Here is a 21305-nt window from a genome sequence, read left to right as displayed (position 1 = left end):
AGAGTTGTCATGACGTTTTATTGGAATGTTTTATATGTAATGTTCTTTTCCTACGTGCTTGGAGTGTGCGTCCCCGAGGATTCGATCAACTGTCCTCAGTCCTGATCAGGATCCTGGGGATCTCACTGGTCCGCACTGTGGCGGGTGATTTATGCAAATAAAAGAAGATATACTTTACTTAATCAACTTCAGTTTGTGGCAATCTTACATACTACAAATACTCTTTAATAGAACCCAAACACATCAACCCCTGGGCAAGCTATGAGGACAGTTGCAGCAGCTGCCAACTCCAGGCTTGTATCTAGCGCTAATGACGTTCATAGTTTGCTTCTTAGCTTATGAATGATGCAATAGATACATATACATTTGCCTTTGGTCTTTTATTTCCTTCAAATTTCTGACTTGTTTTACAGATCGGTTGAAATCATTCAATGACACTAAAGGCAGACATTGATTAATCTGTTCAGATGGATGAAGTGGAAAAGAACTCACAAAAAACACTCGTAGTAAAACCTAAAAAGAAGTCCCACAAAAACGGGAAACGGAGTGACTGTTTTTTTCCCTGCCGTCTCCCCCAACACTACTGCGCACAGTTCAAAATATGCTACTGGCCGAGTTGCCACTCATGTCTCAGAGGAGGCCCTGGGATAGAGATGAACTGCTCACAGTGTTGAAAGTTGCTTTTCTTTCCTTTAGCTAATAAACTGGAGGCGGAAAACACTGAGAGGTACGTGGGCCAACTGACCCCCATGCAGGAGAGCTGCCTGAGACAACTCCGCCAGTGGCTACAGGAAACACACAAAGGCAAGGTAAGAGGCCCCCTGTGTGATGTGATGTGATGTGATGTGAGGGGGGATTTTTATAGCGCACTATCGCTCCTGGGAGCATCTTGGCGCTTTGACTTGTGTACACAGAGATGGTGAAGATGATATTACCATGTTGCCGTTGGGATCTTATACCAGTGTTTTACAGGTAGTATCTGCCAGCCTGTAAATCCATGTTTTGAGGGATTTTCTGAATTTCCTTTCACAGGTGATTGCACGCATTTGATGAGGCAGTTTATTCCAAGCTTTCGCCCCTCTTACTGCTAACATTTTTCCTCCTCTAGTGGCGAGTCTGAATTTTGGAATGGCCATCAAGTTAGCTGTTGATGATCTGAGATCTCAGGCGGGGTGGTAGCAGTTGAAATTTCTTTGCAGATATACTGGGCCTTGTTTATGAAAGGCCCTAAATGTAATTGTTAGGGCCTTAAATAATATACGTTTTTGAATAGGAAGCCAGTAGAGCACATCCAGTGCGCAGAGGCTGAGGTTTTTCTGGGCCACATAAGAACTAGTCTTGCTGCAGCATGTTGGACCATTTGCAACCTATGCAGGGATGATTTATTTACCCCTACATACAAGCTGTTGCAATAATCCAACCTGGATGTGATTAATGCCACTGCTACAGTACGTCTGGCCGATAGAGGGAGGAGATCGAAAAATTTCCTGAGACCCTTTATTAAATTGAAGCATGATCCCGCTACTTCTCTTATCTGTTGTTTAAAGGATAGTGTCTCGTCAAATTTGATTCCCAGATTACGCGCAGCTATGATGGTGCTAGGCGGAGCCTCTGCCTCTGTTGGCCAACAGGTCTGAGGCGAAAAGGGATTATTTTTGCCAAAAGGCAAAATTTCTGTTTTTGCGGTGTTACATCTCAAGTGATTCTTATTCATCCAGTCAAATGTTGCCTTCAGGCAATCCCTCAAAGAGCGCTCTGCAATCGCCGGGTCCTCGTCTAAAATTAGGACTAATTGGGTATCATCGGGTTATGCTATTGAGCTGATGTTAAAGGAAGAAATGAGCTCGATCAGTGGGACCATATAAAGATTAAATAGAATGGGGCTCAAACTAGGTCCCTGAGGTACTCCTGACTGGACTTTCTTTTCTTCAGAACAGTACTGCCCTAGTATGGTAATCTGCTTTCTTTGTGTTAGGAAGTTGTTAAACCATTTCAACACGGTGCCCCCTATACCTGCACTCATTAAGCGATGTAACAGGATAGCATGGGACACCGTGTCGATGGCTGCAGATAGATCTAACAGGATCAGGACTGCTCTTTTGCCCTGATCCAATGCAGCTCTGATTGATTCCGTAGAAAACAGCAGGGCCGATTCTGTCGAGTGGTGTGCCCTAAAGCCGGCTTGGTTTGGATGGAGAATATCATTTTCCTCCAAATATGCTGTGAGCTGTTTATTAACACAGGTCTCTGCAAGTTTACATACGGCTGGAAGGAGCGAGATGGGCCGTAGATTGGATAGTACTGTGAGATCTTGTATAGCTTTTTTCTGAAGGGGTCTAACCGCTGCAACCTTCGAGCATGTTGGAATGTCTCCTGTCTGTAAAGATGAGTTCAGAATAGAATTAATCACTGGATTAACTTCCTCTCTAATGGCTTTTAATAAAGCCGGAGGACAAGGGTCAAAAGGTGAGCCTGAGTTTAGTCTAGAAATAGCTTGGGAAGATTCATCCGGACTGATCACAGCAAAACTTTCCCAACTTCTAATGTCGGATTTTTCTGTTAGTACTTTATATGCTGTATCTAATTCTTCTTGATCAATTTGAGGGAAATCTTTTGTAAGGTTAGGGATTTTTTGTTCAAAAAACGTTGCTATTTCATCACAGAAAGTCTGGGATGGCGGAATTTCCTGGGAAAGTATTTTAGGATTCGTGAAACTATTAACAATTTGGGATATTTCTTTTTGCTTATTATTAGATGATTCAATCAGGTTTGTGTAGTAGGTTGCTTTGGAGTGTTTGATGGAGGCATGATAATTCCTCCTAACCTTTTTGTAAATTTCCTGATCATCACTCTTATAATGGCGGCGCCATTTACGCTCTAATACTCTCACTTCTCTCAATGTTTCTTTTAGTGAGTTTGTATACCAAGGGGCAGATTTTTTTCCCTTGTCTTATTTTAGAATTTGTGCCCCGGGTTTTCATTCTTTCTCCAATGGTTTTCATCCATCCCTTATAGTGCTCATAATCAGTGATGACGTTCCCTAACAGAGATGGTTTATCTGCCTCTACCCAGCTATTCAAATCTGGATGTTGTATGATTTTCCCCCAGCAAGAGATAGGTTTCTTATTGTGCTGGATTGTTTTTTTAATTTCCTTTTGATTGTCAACTTTGAGGCTGAAACCAATGAACTTATGGTCTGACCATGTTTGGGTTTGCGGAGGATCAACCTTGATTGTGTTCACATTAGAACAAACACAGTCCAGGATATGCCCAGCTGTGTGCGTTGGCTCTACTGTTTGTGTAGTAAGTCCTAAGATATGTAAAATTTCTTTAAAACACCGAGCATTTGGGTCAGTAACATTATCCAGGTGTAAATTTAGGTCTCCCAACAAAGTAAAATTAGCGAATCTAAGAGTTAGATTGGCTAGTACCTCCCCCACACTTTCTAAAAATTGAGTTGCTTGTCCGGGGGGTCGATATATCAGTGCCCCTGCAAAAGTAAAGGAGTCGTGGATTTGGAGGTTAAAGCCAAGACATTCTGCTCCTTTTATATCTGGTAGTTCCATGGTGGTGCATTTAAAAGTATCACGATGGATAATTGCAAGTCCTCCTCCACGTTGGCGTGGTCTGTCCAATCTCTATATTAGAAAGCCCTGGGGCAGAGCTTGGGCAATGTCTGGATTGTACCATTCTCTAAGCCATGTTTCTGTTACGAATAGGCAGTCTAGATTTTTTTCAGCAATAAGGTCATATATATGATAGGCGTTTTTACACATAGAGCGGGCATTTATAAGTCCTCCAGTAAGAGTTCTCTCCGTCTCTTTTCCCCGACATATTTTAACAGGTTCTATATTTAATTTGCATTGTTGACAGCCTATGGGACCTACCCACTTATCCACAGTAAGAGCTTGAGGACAAAGCCTAGAATGGGTATTCAGGGATATGATAAGGTCTTTGGATAGAGAAGTATGTGTAGAATCCGGAACAGTATTTCTGGCCCTAGGCCCGGCCTCAGCGCGGACGGGCGCAGACGGGCAGGACTTTGGCTTAACTTCGGCGCGATTTCGGCGCCGCTGCACGCGTCCGCTGCGCGGAGAGGTGGCCATCTCCTTTTGTAGTCTGCAGTGCTAGAGCACTGGGACTTACTTGTACCAGCAATATGGCCGCCACGAACCACTCTTCAATCAGGGGTCAGTGTGAGTTATTTCCCAATGTGAGGGGATTTAAAATACGGCGCAAATCAATTTTAAATGTGCTCTGAATGGGGTGGGTGCAGGATGGCTTGGAGCCTCTCTTCCGAAGCAGCAAAGCTGACCTGTGATCTGTGCCATGACACAGCATGAAGAGCAGGCATAGGATTCCTTGCTGGTAGAGGAACAAGGTTTGAAGACTTTTTCAGCCTGGAGGGTAAGGACAAGGAGTTGGAGAAGGCTGGGTAGAGTAGAAATTACCATTACAGCAGGCATATGGGTCAGAGTGCTGGACAGCTCAGAAGCTCTAGAGACGAGGACGGGGTTCATCGGTTTGCATCTCCCTTGCAGCTTGGGATGGCCACTAGTGAAGCGGTGGACCCCACCAAGCAGTAGCCTCTGCACTCCCAATCCAGCAGTGCACCAACCAATCAAGAAGTTTCCAACTCCAAAAGAAGAACCCCTCTCCAGCGGAGGTGGTATCCATACCCCTTAAGCAGGACACCCCAAAAGTTGTCAGTTTGCTGCATGAGTATTATACATCTGTATGCCGTGAAATCTGTAACAGTGATTACAAATAATCAAACTCCAGAGTAAAGTTATGCTAGCAAGAGTCCTAAAACTATACACTCACCTATTTCTATATGTCTGGAGCCCTTCAAAATAAGTGGGGTTTAAGAAATGCCTGAAATGTGTAGTCGTGGTTGGTTAGAGACACCTATTGCAATGGATTTCTAATTATTTTTTGAAAACCCATTCCAATAATGCTGCTGTGCATGTGCACGCATGCACAGTGACCATCTTCTAACAATTCTTCAAACCACAAATGAAAATCCATTACCAGACGGTCACTGTGCATGCCGCACATTCACATCAACCATCTGAAATGACTTTTTTTCATTCTAGGTGGCCACATGACACTATGCGGTTTGACAGTGTTTGTGACAGCATTCAACAAGCATTTCCAAAGCCAAAAGTAAAAGACGCAAACCCCGTCCTGCACTGGGAAAGAAGAATGACAGTGAAGGGAGGCAGGGAAATTATTGATGAGAAGACTGTGCATGGTGGGAGCGAGAGCTATAGTTACCTTAGAGCAGGAGTTATAGTTACTTGAGATAACTATAACTATAACTGGTGAATTTCAGTGTTTTTTAGAGTTTAAAATGTTGTTGTTTCTGAACATTTCACTTAGCTATAAAGTTACTTTAACCTTTGGTTTATATATATATATTCATAATAAGAAGATGTGGAGTTTAAAATAGTAAATCGCTACTTACATATATACACTTACTTCCAGGATGTAGGGGTAGTCGAAATTGTGCAGTCAATATTCTTGCAGGTCCAGATTAGAAGCTACATATTATGGTACTACTTCACCGTTGAGGTCCCATTGGGTTTATTGGTAATCACTTCCATCATTCTTCAACCACAGATCCTGAGACAAGTCTGAGGCAAAGGCTTTCTTAAAAAAATCACTCTTTAGATATTTAGAAGAGCATCAATACACTAAATTGAAAATATAATTTCAAACTAGTCAGAGGACAAAGGTGGGAAATGAGAATGTGTGAGGATATGAAATACCTGGTGACAGTTTAAAAACGAGGGGTGGACATAACTGTTTTAATTCTCTCTAGTGTAATTACTTGTAATTCCTTCAAAAAGTCTAGTAATTCTGCGTAAATACCTGAGAGGGGTAATCCGGCATTTAGTGCTATTTTCCTAATCCAATGTGCACCCTTCTGTCCAAAATGGGCCCTAGGAAGCAATTTGCGCTTAGTAAATAGCACTAAATTCTACAGGACACAAACAGCTGTAGTAAGCAGTCGCTTGATCTATCTTTGTTCGTTGTTCCAGCACTCCTGCAGTTGGATGTTTGCCTCAAATTACTTTTAGTTACTGAAGCTGGCATAATCACGTATTTCGATATGTCCACATCACAAGAGTAATGCTTGATTACTAAATTACTCAGATTACTCCGGCGTATTTGGAATTTCACCCAGGCCTGATATTAATCCCAATACAATGTCAAAGACTGAGTAAATATTCAAGGTTTATGTTAGAAAATGGAAGAGAATCTGAGTAATATTTTGGGTCATTCAGAGAGCGTAAAGTAACATATTGTGCCTGTGAATGCCTTATGCAGTGGCATAGGTACTTTCAGTAACATGTCAAGTTAAAAATTTGTTTTCCATGTCATGTATTGTATCCTGTTAAAAATGCTAAAATAATTTTCTCTACGGTAGAAGGAGAGATGACTCCTAAAAGTTTGTACGCAGTGTTGCTCTAAACAATATAAATCTATAAGTAAGTAAATTCATTGAGTTGGTTGGAGATACTTAATACATTAAATCACTTTAATGCACTTCCTGGTAGAAGGAATGAACATGTAGAGGATTCAAAAGGATGAGCCTTCTTTTCTGAAGGCAAAAGGGTTGATTTCAGTGCAGTTGGTCATAGTGACCATCTTTCACACTTGTGGGTCTTGTACTGCAGAACAGCTGGCTTCTTTATAGTGCAATGTTTTTGGAGGGTCAATGGTTTCTGTTGACTAAGAGGAGGATAGAACCTGGGGTGTATTGATTATTTGGCTATTGAAGTGATTTTGGACATTTTTATGGATGTGCAATTTGTAGGTGGGATGGGGAGTCTTGAAGAGAATTTGGGCTACAGGTAGACAGTGTAGTAATTTCAAGGTGGAGCTGATGGAGTCCCATGGGAATTGATTTTATTTTGTTTTTTCTATAACTGAGCAGTCCTCTGAGGTACAAGGGAGATATGTCTGAATAGGCAGTTTACTTGTGGTATATGCTGACCATGGACATGAGGAGCAATTTCTGAATTCAGGGTAACTACAAAGCTTTTAAACTTGGAGCTGGTAGTGACTGATAGGCCCTATATGAGAGGCACAGTTTGGATGTATGGAAAGTTGTAGGTGGATGAGTCCCTGAGTATTGTGCATTTGTGAAACGAGGCTGACCCAGGATGAAGCAACTTATTTTATTAAAGCTTTCACATTAACCTAAAAAATACATTATTGTCACTCAGCATTTGTTCCACTGTCTAACCAGTTGTCAGTTTCCCAAGCATACGATTGACAGGAATCATTCATCAAATCATCTCTCAGGGATACCGATTCCTGATTATCAACATAAAAAAAATCAGGCAGCATATCTCATTTCATGTTGCAAAGTTTCCAACTGACACACTGGTTTTCATTACGTTGGATTACAGCAACTACTTAGAGGTGAGACTCAACAATATGATACCAGTTCTTTGACCAAGCTCATGAATGTCATTCCACAAATATTCTATGATCTACTGAGACATTTATCAACCTCATCGTACAAACACATGGTTAGATGCAGTCAATTAAGATTCCGCAATAGGCCTGGGTGTAATTCAAACTAAGGGGTCATTTACCACGTCTACATGGGTGGTACAAAATGATCCATGCAGCATCACAGGTGACATCTTGTTCTTAAATCAAATAAAGAAAACAGGTAATTCCTGCATTTTTGGCAGCCTACGCAGCAACCCCTTCCACACGCCTATTTCCTGCTGATGAGAGGTAACAACCTCGAAACACGTGTCCAGGGATGGCCAGCACAACAGTGATTACACTCAAGATTCAAGACTCTGGTAGAAGCGCACCCGCCGATACTGACTTCATCGACCATCATGCTCCGGGGTAACACGCTGATAGGACGAGCAGTGTGCGACCTCTTTCGTGAATACTATTTATACAGGCTCCCTCGAGCCAGTGGAGGTGACGACCTCGAGGTTACGCACCTGTGCGCCACGAGAGGTATCTGGACCTAAGAACATTTTTGGCAGCCTACGCAGCAACCCCTTCCACACGCCTATTCCCTGCTGATGAGAGGTAACAACCTCGAAACACGTGTCCAGGGATGGCCAGCACAACAGTGATTACACTCAAGATTCAAGACTCTGGTAGAAGCGCACCCGCCGATACTGACTTCATCGACCATCATGCTCCGGGGTAACACGCTGATAGGACGAGCAGTGTGCGACCTCTTTCGTGAATACAATTCCTTCATGTGACTCATTGTTAAGAACTTTAAGGTGCCCTGGAAGTCCCAGTGAGGGATAATTTAAAACTTGAAGCCCAGTCAGGGCTCCAGGAGGCTAGATACATTCTCTCAAATGTCATCCTCTATCATTTGGTGTGCACGGATTGAAAGAATGGGTAGTACTCTGGCAGGCCTAGGGTGAGGACCAGGGAGACCTTGTTTTGGGCGAACTTTCACAAAGTGCCCGGGATGGGGTTCTGCAGATCCAGTAAGCCTCGCCTGCTTGCCTGGTATAAGAAGCTCAGACCAAGCTCAGACCCGACAAGATAGCCCCACACCTCCGAGGAATGTTTATAGACAGCAGAGAAAGGGGAAGGCTCCCAGAAGACCATAGGGTAACCACCATTGTAGTAATCCACAAGGAAGGTAAACCAAAGACCAGCTGTGCCTCCTATAGGCCGATTTCCCTCCTCAATGTAGAACCCAAAATCCTAGCGAAACTTCTCGCAAATCGTTTAGTGAAAGTAATCGGCAGCCTAGTGCATCATGATCAGTCAGGATGTATGCCGCACCAAAATACTGCCTTAAATCTACGTAGGGTGCACAGGGTGCTGGGAAGAGCTGCTACCATCCAAGAGGCGCCAATACTAGTGTCATTGGACACCACCATGGTGTTCGACGTGGTTGAATGGCTGTATCTCTTTGTAGTACTCGCCAAAATGGGGTTTGGGCCTAACTTTACTGACTGGGTTCGGCTACTAGTGTTCCAACTGAGCCGCGGGACACGCCAAGGGTGTCCCTTGTCCCCTCTCTTGTTCGCTCTCGCCCTGGAGCCTCTGGTGGCGTGCATCTGCAAAGACCCGATCATCCGAGGTCTGTGCTGGTCCCCTGACTGGGAGGACAGGATCTCCCTTTATTCAGACAACATCCTGCTATATTTGGCCTCCCTGAAAGTATCCTTAGCATGCGTACTGGATATTCTGGCAGTATTTGGCAGATATTCAGGGTTCACGATAAACTGGAGTAAGTCCCTTATTTTTGTCCTTAAGGGAGAGCCGCCTACCCCACCGCTGAATTTTCCTATACAAACAGCAGCAGCAGGCTTTAAGTACCTTGGTATTTTCATCTCACTGAGTCAGTCACTTCGTTTTAACTAGAATCTACTGCCACCAATACAGAGGTTGAAACGCGATATAGCTAGCTGGAAAACACTACCACCCTCATTGCTGGGCAAGGCAGCCCTCTTTAAAATGATGGCGTTACCCCGCTTCGTGTACGCTCTACAGAACTCCTTGGACCCAGTTCCTAAGACATACTTCCAAGAAATTGAGGGCCTACATAGGGGTCTATTGTGGGATGGGAAGCCCAGAATCGCATTGACTAAACTCACCCTAAATTGGTATGACAGGGAGATTAGCCTCCCGGATATGAAAAAATACTATTGGGCGACCCAGCTCGCACCATGAACCAAGGCACCTATGGCCGTCCTGATGACTCAGGATACGCCATGGATAGATGGCTTTAGCTGGGAGGGAACTACAATAGAGCACTCTACTCCCGACCACGGTGATACTCCTTAACAGGACCGACTAACCACTCGGGGCAGATATGGCATGTAGTGAACAAACACCTGGGGTGGGACCATAGGGTCACGCTGGTAACCCGCTTGTGGGACTCCGAAAAGCTGGGGAATTTGTGGGTTACGCAGGGATTTGATAAGTGGGATCTCATTGGGATCTCGCAGATCAAGGATTTGTGGGTCAAAGACGAAATCATACCGCCTGTCTCCCTCCAACAGCAATGTAGCTTGGCAGAAACAGAGCGCTTATGATATTCCCAGATCCGCCATGCTTTACAGACCCAACTTCCCAAGAAATCCTCCCCCCCGGAAGTCTCTCCCTTAATGGATAGAGTACTGGACGGCCACCTACCCAAAAAGGCCATCTCCCTGATTTACAAAAAATGGAACAATAACAAGGGAGACCAACTTCAGTCGCTTGAAGAAAAATGGATACAGGATGGAATAGAGCTCGATGAGGATGAGTGGCAAGAGGTGGTGTCTTCCCCAAAAGAGGTGGCAATCCAGGCTAGATTGCTCTTAGTCCAACTCAAAATTCTCCACAGAATCTACATAGCGGGACCGTGTCTGGTCCGCATGGGTAGAGCAGAGAGTGGGGAGTATAGGTGCAAATGTGGAAAAGAGGGCACCTTCATGCACATCATATGGGAGGGTGACCAAATACAAGCCTACTCGCGCAAAACACATCTCATCCTAAGTGAGGTACTTACACTTGAACTCCGTCCGGAGGCTCGTAGGTGTCTCCTAAATATATGGGAGCCTACGGACCCCACTTCTTACAACAAACTCTGGGCAACCCTGGCAGTGATGATAGCGAAGAGAAATATCCCACAAAACTGAGGAGCCCTGCAGTCGCCCAGAGTCGAGACCTGGAAAGACGATCTAGACTAGTGCATGTTTAGAGAGAAGTCAGTCTACATAGCTAGAGGGTGTCCTGGGAAGTGGGCCTGGGTTTGGGGCCCTTGGAACACCTACCAAGGCCACATTAGTACCCCGCCGCTGCACACTAATAATGAAGAGCCCCAACCCCCTAATTTGTCCGCACAGTGTATTGTTGTATGAATCTATGTAATAATGTACCCAAGATAACAGAAATGTACTATGTCTCCTCTGCACAATATGCATGTTATGTCGATGTTATAAAAATTAATTTTTAAAAAAAAGGAAGCTCAGACCAGGCCTGAGCTTCTGCTGGAACAGGGGTGAGTGCCCCTAGCCCTGGACTCCCTTGTCCAGCCAGCCGTGTCACAAAAGGCCTGGGATAGTGTCCTACTGGCTCGGGGAAGTCTCCGGTTCAGAAGCTCTGACCGTCACTAGAACAGAGGCCCGGAGGGACCTGGGTGGAAGCCCCAGGCCCCTGGCTCCCTCCACCGGCCTACTGTATAGCTAAGTGCCTGGGACAGGGTCACAAAGGCTTAGGGAAGTCCCACCTGCTTGTCCAGATTCAGAAACTCTGACCTAGCTCCGAGACCGCGTCCCTGTGGGCCCTGTTATGTAATACATTGGCCTTAGGCTCTGTTCTAGGGCCCAGAATGTCTCAAAGTACCCCAAACGAGGAACCACAGGCCTGGGGATGCCTTCGTAGCTTGCCTGGGATGAGAAGGTCTGACTAAACCTCAGGTCAAAGCTCTGGCGTACCTGGGGAGAAAACAACGAGCCCTGGGCTCTGTTTCCTGGCCTGCCATGTCTTACAGTGTACCAGACGGGAACCTGCCGGCCCAGGGAGGCCTCCCTTGTTGCACCTCTGTTGGTTCATTCTGCACTGTTCTTCCCTCTTTCTGCAGTTATCTTCCCTCCTTCTGCACCTCACTTGCCTCTTTCTGCACTTTTCTTCCTCTTTCTGCACCCTTCACACCTCTTTCAGAACCTCTGTTGCTTCTTTCTGCACTTCTCTTCCTTCTTTCTGTACCCCTCCTGCCTCTTTCTGTACCTCTCTTGCCTCTTTATGCACCACTCCTCCCATTTTTGCACTCCTCTTGCCTTTTTTTCTGCACTGCTCTTGCTTCTTTCCACACTTCACTTGCCTCTTGCTATACTTCTCTTGCTTCATTCTATACCTCTGTTGCTTCTTTCAGCAATTCTCTTGCCTCTATCTCCACCCCTCTTCCCACTTTCTGTATGTCTATTGCGTCTCTCTGCACTTTTTTTGCCTCTTTCTCCACCCTCTTTCCCATTTCTGATTCTCTGTTGCTTCTTTCTGCACTTATCTTGTACCTTTCTGTAGCTCTCTTGCTTCTTTCTGCACCCCTTGTACGTCTTTCTGCACCCCTCTTCTCTTTCTGCACTCCTCTAGCCCTTTTAAGTACCCCTCTTCCCTTTCTGCACTGCTCTTGCCCCTTTTTGTACCTCTGTTCCTTCTTTCTGCACTTCTTTTGTTACTTTGTACTCCTCTCTTGCTTCTTTCTGCGCCCCCTTGCCTCATTCACCATCTCTCTTCCTGCTTTCTGCACCTCTGTTGCTTCTTTCTGCACCTCTCTTTTCTCTTTCTCTATTGCTCTTCCCTCTTTCTGCTACTCTGTTGCTCCTTTTTGCACCTCTCTTGCTTCTTTCTGCACCCCTTGTGCCTTATTCTGCACCCCTCATCCCTCTTTTTGTACCCCTCTTGCCTCTTTCTGCACTTCTCTTGCTTCTTTCTGCATATCTCTTGAATATTTCTACACCACTCATGCTTCTTTCTGTATCCCTCTTCCCTCTTTCTGCACCCCTGTTCCTTCTTTCTGCTCTTCTTTTGTTTCTGTCTGCACCCCTCTTGCATCTTTCTGCACCTCTCTTGCTACTATCTCCACCACTGTGCCCCCTTTTTGCATCTCTGTTGCTTCTTTCTGCATTTCTCTTGCCTCTTTTTCCACCCCTCATCCCTCTTTCTGCCCCTCTGTTGCTTCTTTCTGGATTTCTCTTGCTTCTTTCTGTACCCTTTTACCTCTTTCTGCATCCCTTTTCTCTTTCTGCACTCCTATTGCCCCTTTCTGCACCTCTGTTCCTTCTTTCTGCTCTTCTTTTGTTACTTTTGGTACCTCTCTTGTTTGTTTCTGCGTCCCTCTGGCCTCTTTCTCCATCCCTCTTCCCGCACATCTGTTGCTTCTTTCTGCACCTTTCTGATCTTTTTCTCTATCCCTCGTCCCCCTTTCTGCTCTTCTTTTGCTCCTTTCTGTACATCTTTTGCTTCTTTCTGTACCCCTCATGCCTCTTTCTGCACCCCTCTTCCTTCTTTTTGCATCCCACTTACCTCTTTCTGCACCTCTGTTTAATCTTTCTGGAGTACTCTTGCTTCTTTTTGCACCTCTCTTGCTTATTTCTACACCACTTGTGCTTTTTTCTGTATCCTTCTTCCCTCTTTCTGCACCCTCTCGCCTCTTTTTGCACCCCTGTTCCTTCTTTTTGCTCTTCTTTCGTTTCTTTCTGCACCCCTGTTCCTTCTTTCTGCTCTTCGTTTGTTTTTTCGGCACCCCTGTTGCTTCTTTCTGTACCCCTCTTGCCACTTTCTCCAACACTGTGCCCCCTTTTTGCATCTCTGTTGCTTCTTTCCGTACTTCTCTTTCCTCTTTTGCCACTCCTAATCCCTCTTTCTGCACCTCTGTTGCTTCTTTCTGCACTTCTCTTGCATCTTTCTGTACCTCTGCCCCTTCTTTCTGCAACCCTTGTGCCTCCTTCTGTACCCCTCTTCCCTCTTTCTGCTCCCCTCTTGCCTCTTTCTGTACCTCTCTTCCTTTATTCTGCACTTCTTTCTGCAACTCTCTTGATTCTTTCTGTATCCCTCTTGCCTGTTTCTCCTCCCCACTTTCCCCTTTCTGCATGTTATGTTATGTTATGGTAATTTATTTTTATAATGCGCACAGCTACCCAACAAGGGTTTCCCAGCGCAAGCCAACAGAAGCTCAACAGTGATCTAGCATTAGCAATATTGATTAAAAAAACACATTTTTAATTGTTTACGAAAGTTGGGAAGCAGCTTCTCCCTCCTCATTACAGCAGGCAAGGAATTCCACATGGTGGGTCCCAGTAGAGAGAAGGAACGACCACCCATTCCCGACAGTTTAATCCTAGGAATCACAAAAAGCTCATCCGCAGAAGAACGAAGCAGTCGAGAGGGATGGTAAGGGCGTACCAGATCTTGTAAGTATTTAGGAGCAGAACCAATCTTAATTCTGAACATGTAACATAGGGTCCTAAATTTTATACGATGTTCTACTTTAAGCCAATGTAGTTCTCTCAGAGCGTTACCCGTGTTGGACATTCTGGGAAGTCCACAGAGCAATCGGGCTGCAGAATTTTGCACCACCTGAACCTTGCGAAGTACATCCGTGTTAGAACCCAGAAAAAGGACGTTGCCGTAATCCAGGCGAGATGTTACAAGTGCCTGGACCACCGTCTTTTTGGTGTCCACAGGGAGCATCTAGAATATTTTTCTTAGCCATTTTGAAATGGTAAAACAGGTGGCTGCAATTTGTACTGCCAGTTGTTCATTGACAATGTAATAAAGTGATTTATGGTACAGCTGTTATCTTTCTAACTTTGCACTCACTACACTTGAGCACCACATCTTCAAAAATCCAGCTCCGCTGTAAATCAGGCGTTGTAGCACACTGGGGGGACATTCGGTCTCCCCAGTGGGAACCCTATGATGAAGCATGTCACCACTAGGGTGAGTGAGGGTTCTTCTTACAAATAATAGAGTTTTTTCCGTTTGACCTTTTTTCACGTATTACACTGACCACATTTGGTAGTTTCTAGGTTGTTTGTAGTATTCTGATGTTATTACAGAACTTTTAGTCACTCTTATGTTGTTGCTATATTGTCAAAAATAACGCCTAGATTGCGTACCTGAGAGGAGGGCTTGGGTAAGGGCCCCATTTTGTCAGGCCAATGTTGAGGGCCCCAATGTTCAGAATTTTTTCCGAAGATAAGCACTTCTGTCTTATCCCCGTTTAACTTAAGCAAATTGAGCTGCATCCATGCTACGATGTTTCGCAAGCCCAATTGCAAAGTAGACGGGTCCTGATTAGCTATCAGCCGACAAAGAAAAGATGATTTGAGTTGAGTATCATCGGCGTATGAAAACAGTGTAAGCCCTGCTGCTTCAGCGATCACTGTTAAGGGCTGCACATAAATGTTAAAGAACAGAGGGCTCAAAATAGAGCCCTGAGGTACTCCATACTGGGATGTAAAGGACTTTGAAGTGGCCCTAGAAGAGAACACCTGGAAGGTACGCTCCGATAGAAAAGAGGACAACCAGCCAAGCGCCGAACCAGCAATGCCCAGTTCCTGTAAAGATTTTAATAATACGGTGTGTGAAACCGTATCAAAGGCGGCACTTAGATCTAATAATATAAGAGCCACTGTATTACCATCATCCAGGCGCTGGCGTAGCACCTCAGTGACACCCAGCAGGGTGGTCTCGGTAGAAAACCCTGGCCTAAAACCTGATTGTGATGTATGCAAAAATTTGGAAGATTCCACAAACGTGGCTAATTGGCCATTCACATGCTTCGTCTAATCAAAAGAGAAGGATCACTTGTCCTGCATAACATTGGGTATGCGGGAACGGTTCTTTCAAGTCCCAATAAAAAACCCTCATTCACGTGTTGGATGTTGGTAACGTTGTGCGGTATATCTTTGTTCTCCGCTTTCCCTCACACGTGTTTGCATAATCATGGGGTTTAGTGGTTATGCAACCTCCACCAGGAGGAAATACCCTTTGTTAAAACAGTAGTGACCAGTGATGGTGCTCGTGATACAGTGAAGGTGTATTAAAAGTCTCTAGATTCCAGACCTTGTTAATTTATTCATTCTGGTTTCATGAGGCAATAAAATTGTTGTAGGTGATTTGGAGTTATTATGACTCATTCACACTAGTCTAATCGTGTAGGTCAACATGTTTCAGCCCTCAGTCGCCGGAAGGTCGGGTGGGCTTTCTTCAGGACCAGGGGTGATGTGTATTTAAACGTGAGGTATACTCCTAAGAATTACTTAGTGTATCTAAATAGAGGAACATTGTTTGATATGGTTCCTAAAGGTCCTAAGGTACCTTCGAGCGGTTTTATTCAAACCTCATCGGGATCCAAGTGGGTCAGCGGGGCCTGCTGCGGTTCCTCCGTAAATCAACTGGTTCTGACTCTGCCACTCGCGGACCCGGAAACGCTTCTCCAAAACTTTAGAGAAAGTAGGGAGCAGGGAGATAGGCCTAAAATTAGACGGCATGGCTGGATCTGCATTTGGCTTTTTTAACAATGGCAGGACCATAGCGTGTTTCCAAGCCATTGGCATTACTGCCTCCCTAAGAGAAGCATTTAGGAGCTCCATGACCACTCTTAAAGCGGGTTCTTCCAACTGTAGAAGTACTGTGGAAGGAATCACGTCACATGGCGAGCATTTTAACCGAGAGTCTTCTACCATAGTATGAACCCGGCTCAAACTGAGCCGGGTTTGACACACAAACTCCACCTAATGTCTGATGAATTTGTTTAACTTTATTTATAAAGAAGTTAGCAAGAGAGTCACACTGTGGTTCATCAAGAACAGGTGGACTAGGTTGAGTCTCTGATCCTGCTAACTTCTTAACCATAGAAAATAAAGTATGGGGACAGTTTTTTGCCCCCAAAATAGTAGAGGACACATAGTCAGCTCGTGCCTTCTTACATAGAGCATGACATTTTTTAAATGTGGCTTTATAGATGTTTTTGGACTCAGGGGTATATTTCCTTCTCCAGCTTCTTTCCAAAACTTTGCATTTGGTCTTTTCCGCTCTTAACTGCTCTGTAAACCAATGAGCAGGAGGCTGGTGGTTATTAAGTTTTTTCGCCATGGCTGGCAGGCAAGCATTAGAGGCGGAGGTGATGCAACTATAAATACTATTCAATGAAGCCAATGATATGGAGTTATAACATGGTGCATTGCTGGACAGTAGCTGATTAAACTTTGCAATATACAATTTTTCCCGATTTCTGGTTCGACCTGATGTATCCGAGGGCAATGGGGCCAAGTTAAGTAAACAACTATATTAAAACTTAACCGCAAAATGGTCAGACCAACACAAAGGCAGTTCCGGCAGACAATTAATATCAGGTAAGTTAGAGAAAATAGGGTCCAAAAAATGTCCAGCTATATGAGTAGGGCCAGCGTTGCAAAGAGGAAGATTCAATGCAGCTAACTCAGCAATAAGTGCCTTACGAGCGGGACAGTCCGAATTATCCAAATGTAGGTTTAGGTCTCCTAAGACTGTAAAGTTGGCTAATTTAAGTAGCCAAGGAGCCAACAGGTCTGGCAGCAGAGGCACCCACAAACCAGCTGGTCCTGGGGGACGATAGATCAAAGCCCCAGATAGAGTGAGTTGAGGAGAGAGAGTAAGTTTAAAAAGAGCAGCTTCACATTCCTGCAATGGGAGATTCTCCCATTTACATGAATAGCTCTTTTTATAAATAATCGCAACCCCTCCCCCCTTCCTAAGGATTCTGTCTCTTCTTATTATAGTGTAATTGTCGGGGAGTGCACATGCCACATCCGGACCAGAACTATCGTTTAACCAAGTTTCAGTTAAAAAAATAGCATTGGAATCTTCACTATTTAACAAATTAAAAATGTCCTCCTTGTGTTTTGGAAGGGAGCGACAATTAATACTCCAGAAATTGTATGTTTTATTTTGCATGGGGTCCCTTTTATTTATACTAGGGTTATTGAAACCATAGCCACAGCCACTACACACCGAGTTAGCCTCTACCGGACATAATAAATCACAATTTACTCCCCTCCTACCTTTCAAACTTAATAGTTGTCCTATCGAATATATTGTAAAGTTGGTTTAGGGGAGGAAGGTACTTGGGCAGAGATTATGGCCCCTGGTCCCGTTCGGTATCGGACGGTCGCAGACGGTCTTGCCTTTGTCGCGGCTTCGTCGAGTCATTGGCGCTGACGCTGCGCGTACCCGCTGCACGTCAAGACCATGGCTCTTAAATAGCAGCAGGGCTGGTCTGCGTGCAAGAAGTGGAACGCTGACGTCTGTCAGCGCTGGGCAATTAAAGATGGCCGCCGGGGACTGAGAGTGTCCCGAAAACGAGCCAAAATTAGTGTTTTTTAAACCTCTAGATAATGGTGCAGCACTCTAGTGGCAGACATTAGTTCCCTACGAATTAAAATCCTTTAAAACACATTTATTTCGATCAATGCTAAAAAAAATATTTTGAAAATATTACAGTCTCAAAATACACCAAAGCGTTCCACAATTCCCCCCAAGAGGATTAAATTCCCCGCTTCTAATCAAATTACCAAAACAAAGCATCTCTGTTGCTTCTTTATGTACTTCTCTTGCTTCTTTCTGCACCTCTCTTTTTCCTCTTTATGCAATGCTCGTGCCTCTTTCTGTACCCCTCTTACCTCTTTCTGCACTCCTCTTGCCTCTTTCTGTACCTCTGTTGTTTCTTTCTGCACTTCTTTTGTTTCTATCTGCACCCCTCCTGTTTCTTTCTGCATCCCTCTTGCCTCTTCCTCTACCCCTCCTCCCCCTTTTCTGCATCTCTGTTGCTTCTTTCTGCACTTCTACCTATTTCTGCACCTCTGACCCTTCTTTCTGCAACCCTTGTGCCTCTTCCTGCGGTCCTCTTCCCTCTTTCTGCTTCCGCTAGTCTCTTTCTACACGTCTTTTGTTTCTTTCTGTACCTCTCTTGCTTCTTTCTGCACCCCTCTTGCTTCTTTCTACACCCCTCTTCTTTCTTTCTGCACCTCTCTTGCCTCTGTCTGCACACATGTTCCCTCTTTCTGCACCCCTTTTGCCTGTTTCTGCAACTCTCTTACCTTTTTCTGCAGTTATATTCCCTCCTTTTGTACCTTACTTGCCTCTTTCTGCACGTCTCTTGCTCTTTCTGCACCCTTCACACCTCTTTCAGCACCTCTGTGCTTCTTTCTGCACTTCTCTTCCTTCTTTCTGTACCCTCCTGCCTCTTTCTGAATCTCTCTTGCCTCTTTATGCACCTCTCCTCACCTCTGTTGGTTCTTTATGCACTGCTCTTGCTCCTTTCTACACCTCACTTTCCTCATTTCGCACATCTCTTGCTTCTTTCTATACCTTTGTTGCTTCTTTCTGCACTTATCTTGCATCTTTCTGTAGCTCATTGCTTCTTTCTGCACCCCTTGTACCTCTCTGCACCAGTATTTTCTTTCTGCACTCCTCTTGCCCCTTTCTGCACCCCTCTTCTCTTTCTGCACTCCACTTGCCCCTTTCTCTACCTCTGTTCCTTCTTTCTGCACTTCTTTTGTTACTTTGTGTACCTCTCTTGCTTCTTTCTGCGTCCCTCTGGCCTCTTTCTCCATCCCTCTTCCCACTTGCTGTGCCTCTGATGCTTCTTTCTGCACCTTTCTTATCTTTTTCTCTATCCTTCTTCCCTCTTTCCGCTCCTCTTTTGCTCCTTTCTGTACCTCTCTTGCTTCTTTTTGCACCCCTTGTGCCTCTTTCTGCACCCCACTTCCCTCTTTTTGCATCCCTCCTGCCTTTTTCTGCACCTCTGTTCTTTCTTTCTGCTCTTCTTTTGGTTTTTAATACACCCCTCGTGCTTCTTTCTGCACCTCTCTTGCCACTTTCTCCACCACTGTGCCCCCTTTTTGCATCTCTGTTGCTTCTTTCTGTACCTTACTTGCTTCTTTCTCCACCCCTCATCCCTCTTTCTGTACCTCTGTTGCTTCTTTCTGCATTTCTCTTGCTTCTTTCCGCACCCTTGTACCTTTTTCTGCACCCGTTTTCTCTTTCTGCACTCCTCTTGTCCCTTTCTACGTCAATCTTCTCTTTCTGCACTCCTCCTGCCCCTTTCTGCACCTCTGTTCCTTGTTTCTGCTCTTCTTTTGTTACTTTTGGCACCTCTCTTGCTTCTTTCTGGGTCCCTCTGGCCTCTTTCTCCATCCCTCTTCCCGCTTTCTGCACCTCTGTTACTTCTTTCTGCGCCTTTCTTATCTTTTTCTCTATCCCTCTTCCCCTTTCTGCTCCTCTTTTGTTCCTTTCTGTACCTCTCTTGCTTCTTTCTGCACCCCTCCTGCCTCTTTCTGCACCCTTCTTCCCTCTTTTTGCCCCTTCTTGCCTCATTCTGCACCTCTACTGAATCTTTCTGCACTACTCTTGCTTCTTTTTGCAACTCTCGTGCTTATTTCTACACTACTTGTGCTTTTTTATGTACCCTTCTTCCTTCTTTCTGCACCCTCTTTCTGTACCCTCTTGCCTCTTTCTGCACCCCTGTTCCTTCTTTCTGCTCTTCTTTTGTTTCTTTCTGCACCCCTGTGTAGGAGAGTGGGATCTGCTTCCTATGGTTACCCCCACTTTTTGCTGTGTTTCACTGATTTATCGAATTTAGTCTGGTTGGGGCCCTGCTTACCAGAACCCCAGCCTAGCTGTTCTCTCTCTAAGTTGATTGCATATACATTAGGTAAACTGCAGATTGGTTACTGGGTTACCCTTGTGAGTCCCTAGTATATGGTACCTTAGGTACTAAGGGCATAGGTACCCCAGAGGCCTATAAGGGGCTGAAGCATCGATTATGCCACCCCTGGGAAGCCTTCCAAAATGGCACCACAGGTCTGCTACTGCAGCATGGGTAAGGTGGTACGTGTACCCCTTACTTAGATGTAGTATACCTATATCTACCTATATATACAGACACATATAAACCTATAAGTCACTCCTATGGCAGGCCATGACAATCCTGAAGGCAGAGTGCTTAGTTTTGTGTGAAAGGGTGCCCAAGCATGAGCTGAGCCCCTATGCAGCTTTCGGTAATCCTTCCTTATGGCTGTGATACAGCCATACCATATACTCTTAAGTGCATTATAACCTGTGGTTAAAGCCAACTTTGGAATGGCAACATCAAAACATGTTGTTTTTGGTGTCAAAAACTTTGGAATACTACCCCCCCGCCAGTTCTGGCGGCGGGGGTAGCATTCCACCCTTCTAGAGGGAGAAGACATGTACACACTGGTCTAACCGGTAGAAGTTAAACAGAGCCGAAGCATCACAAAATGGATGCTGCTGCCACAGATACAAGTCTGACCTCCTGCTGCTGGACGAAACTCCGGCAGGGGAGGCTTGGACAATAGGTTTCCTGTCCAGGGAGGTGTAACCACCTCCTCAGACAGGCTTTAGTGTATTGGAGCAGGGTGGGTGCATTCAGAGAATGCTTTTCAGACACTGCATGGGGCACACAAGGTGTCCCTCTGCATACCCCAGTTCAAACCGGTTACATGGGCACTCAGCCCCTGCTCTGGCGCAAAACTGGACAAATGGGAAGGGGTGTAACCACCCCCTCCCCAGGTCCTCCCATAGGTGGGACCTTAGAGTTAGTCCAACCCCTAAACTTAGTATAAGTATAGGAACCCAGTCACTAGGACTTTATATTACCCTGGACGAAACTCTGAAACATATATCTTGGACCTTCGACATTCTATATTGACTAGACACCAAAGAAGCATCTTGCTGGTCTGTATTTTCGAGGCTCCCACCAGATCCCGAAGAATCTGAGACACAGGACATGGACT

At 45.0% G+C, this 21305-nt stretch overlaps 1 protein-coding gene across 2 annotated transcripts in view; it reads left to right on the top strand.

Moving 5' to 3' along the window:
* Nucleotides 1-21305, top strand: part of SEC14L5 (SEC14 like lipid binding 5) — a 792673-nt gene that overhangs the window by 417774 nt on the left and 353594 nt on the right. For both annotated transcript variants that reach the window (XM_078664277.1, XM_078664278.1), the window contains exon 7: nucleotides 697-809. In XM_078664277.1, the coding sequence (XP_078520403.1) occupies nucleotides 697-809 (113 nt within the window). The remainder of the gene's footprint in view (nucleotides 1-696; nucleotides 810-21305) is intronic.

The sequence above is a fragment of the Lissotriton helveticus genome, chromosome 10, assembly GCF_964261635.1.
Source record: "Lissotriton helveticus chromosome 10, aLisHel1.1, whole genome shotgun sequence".
NCBI classification, from domain to species: Eukaryota; Metazoa; Chordata; class Amphibia; order Caudata; family Salamandridae; genus Lissotriton; species Lissotriton helveticus.
The sequence above is the reverse complement of the archived record's forward strand: the minus strand, read 5'-3'. Positions and strand labels throughout refer to the sequence as shown.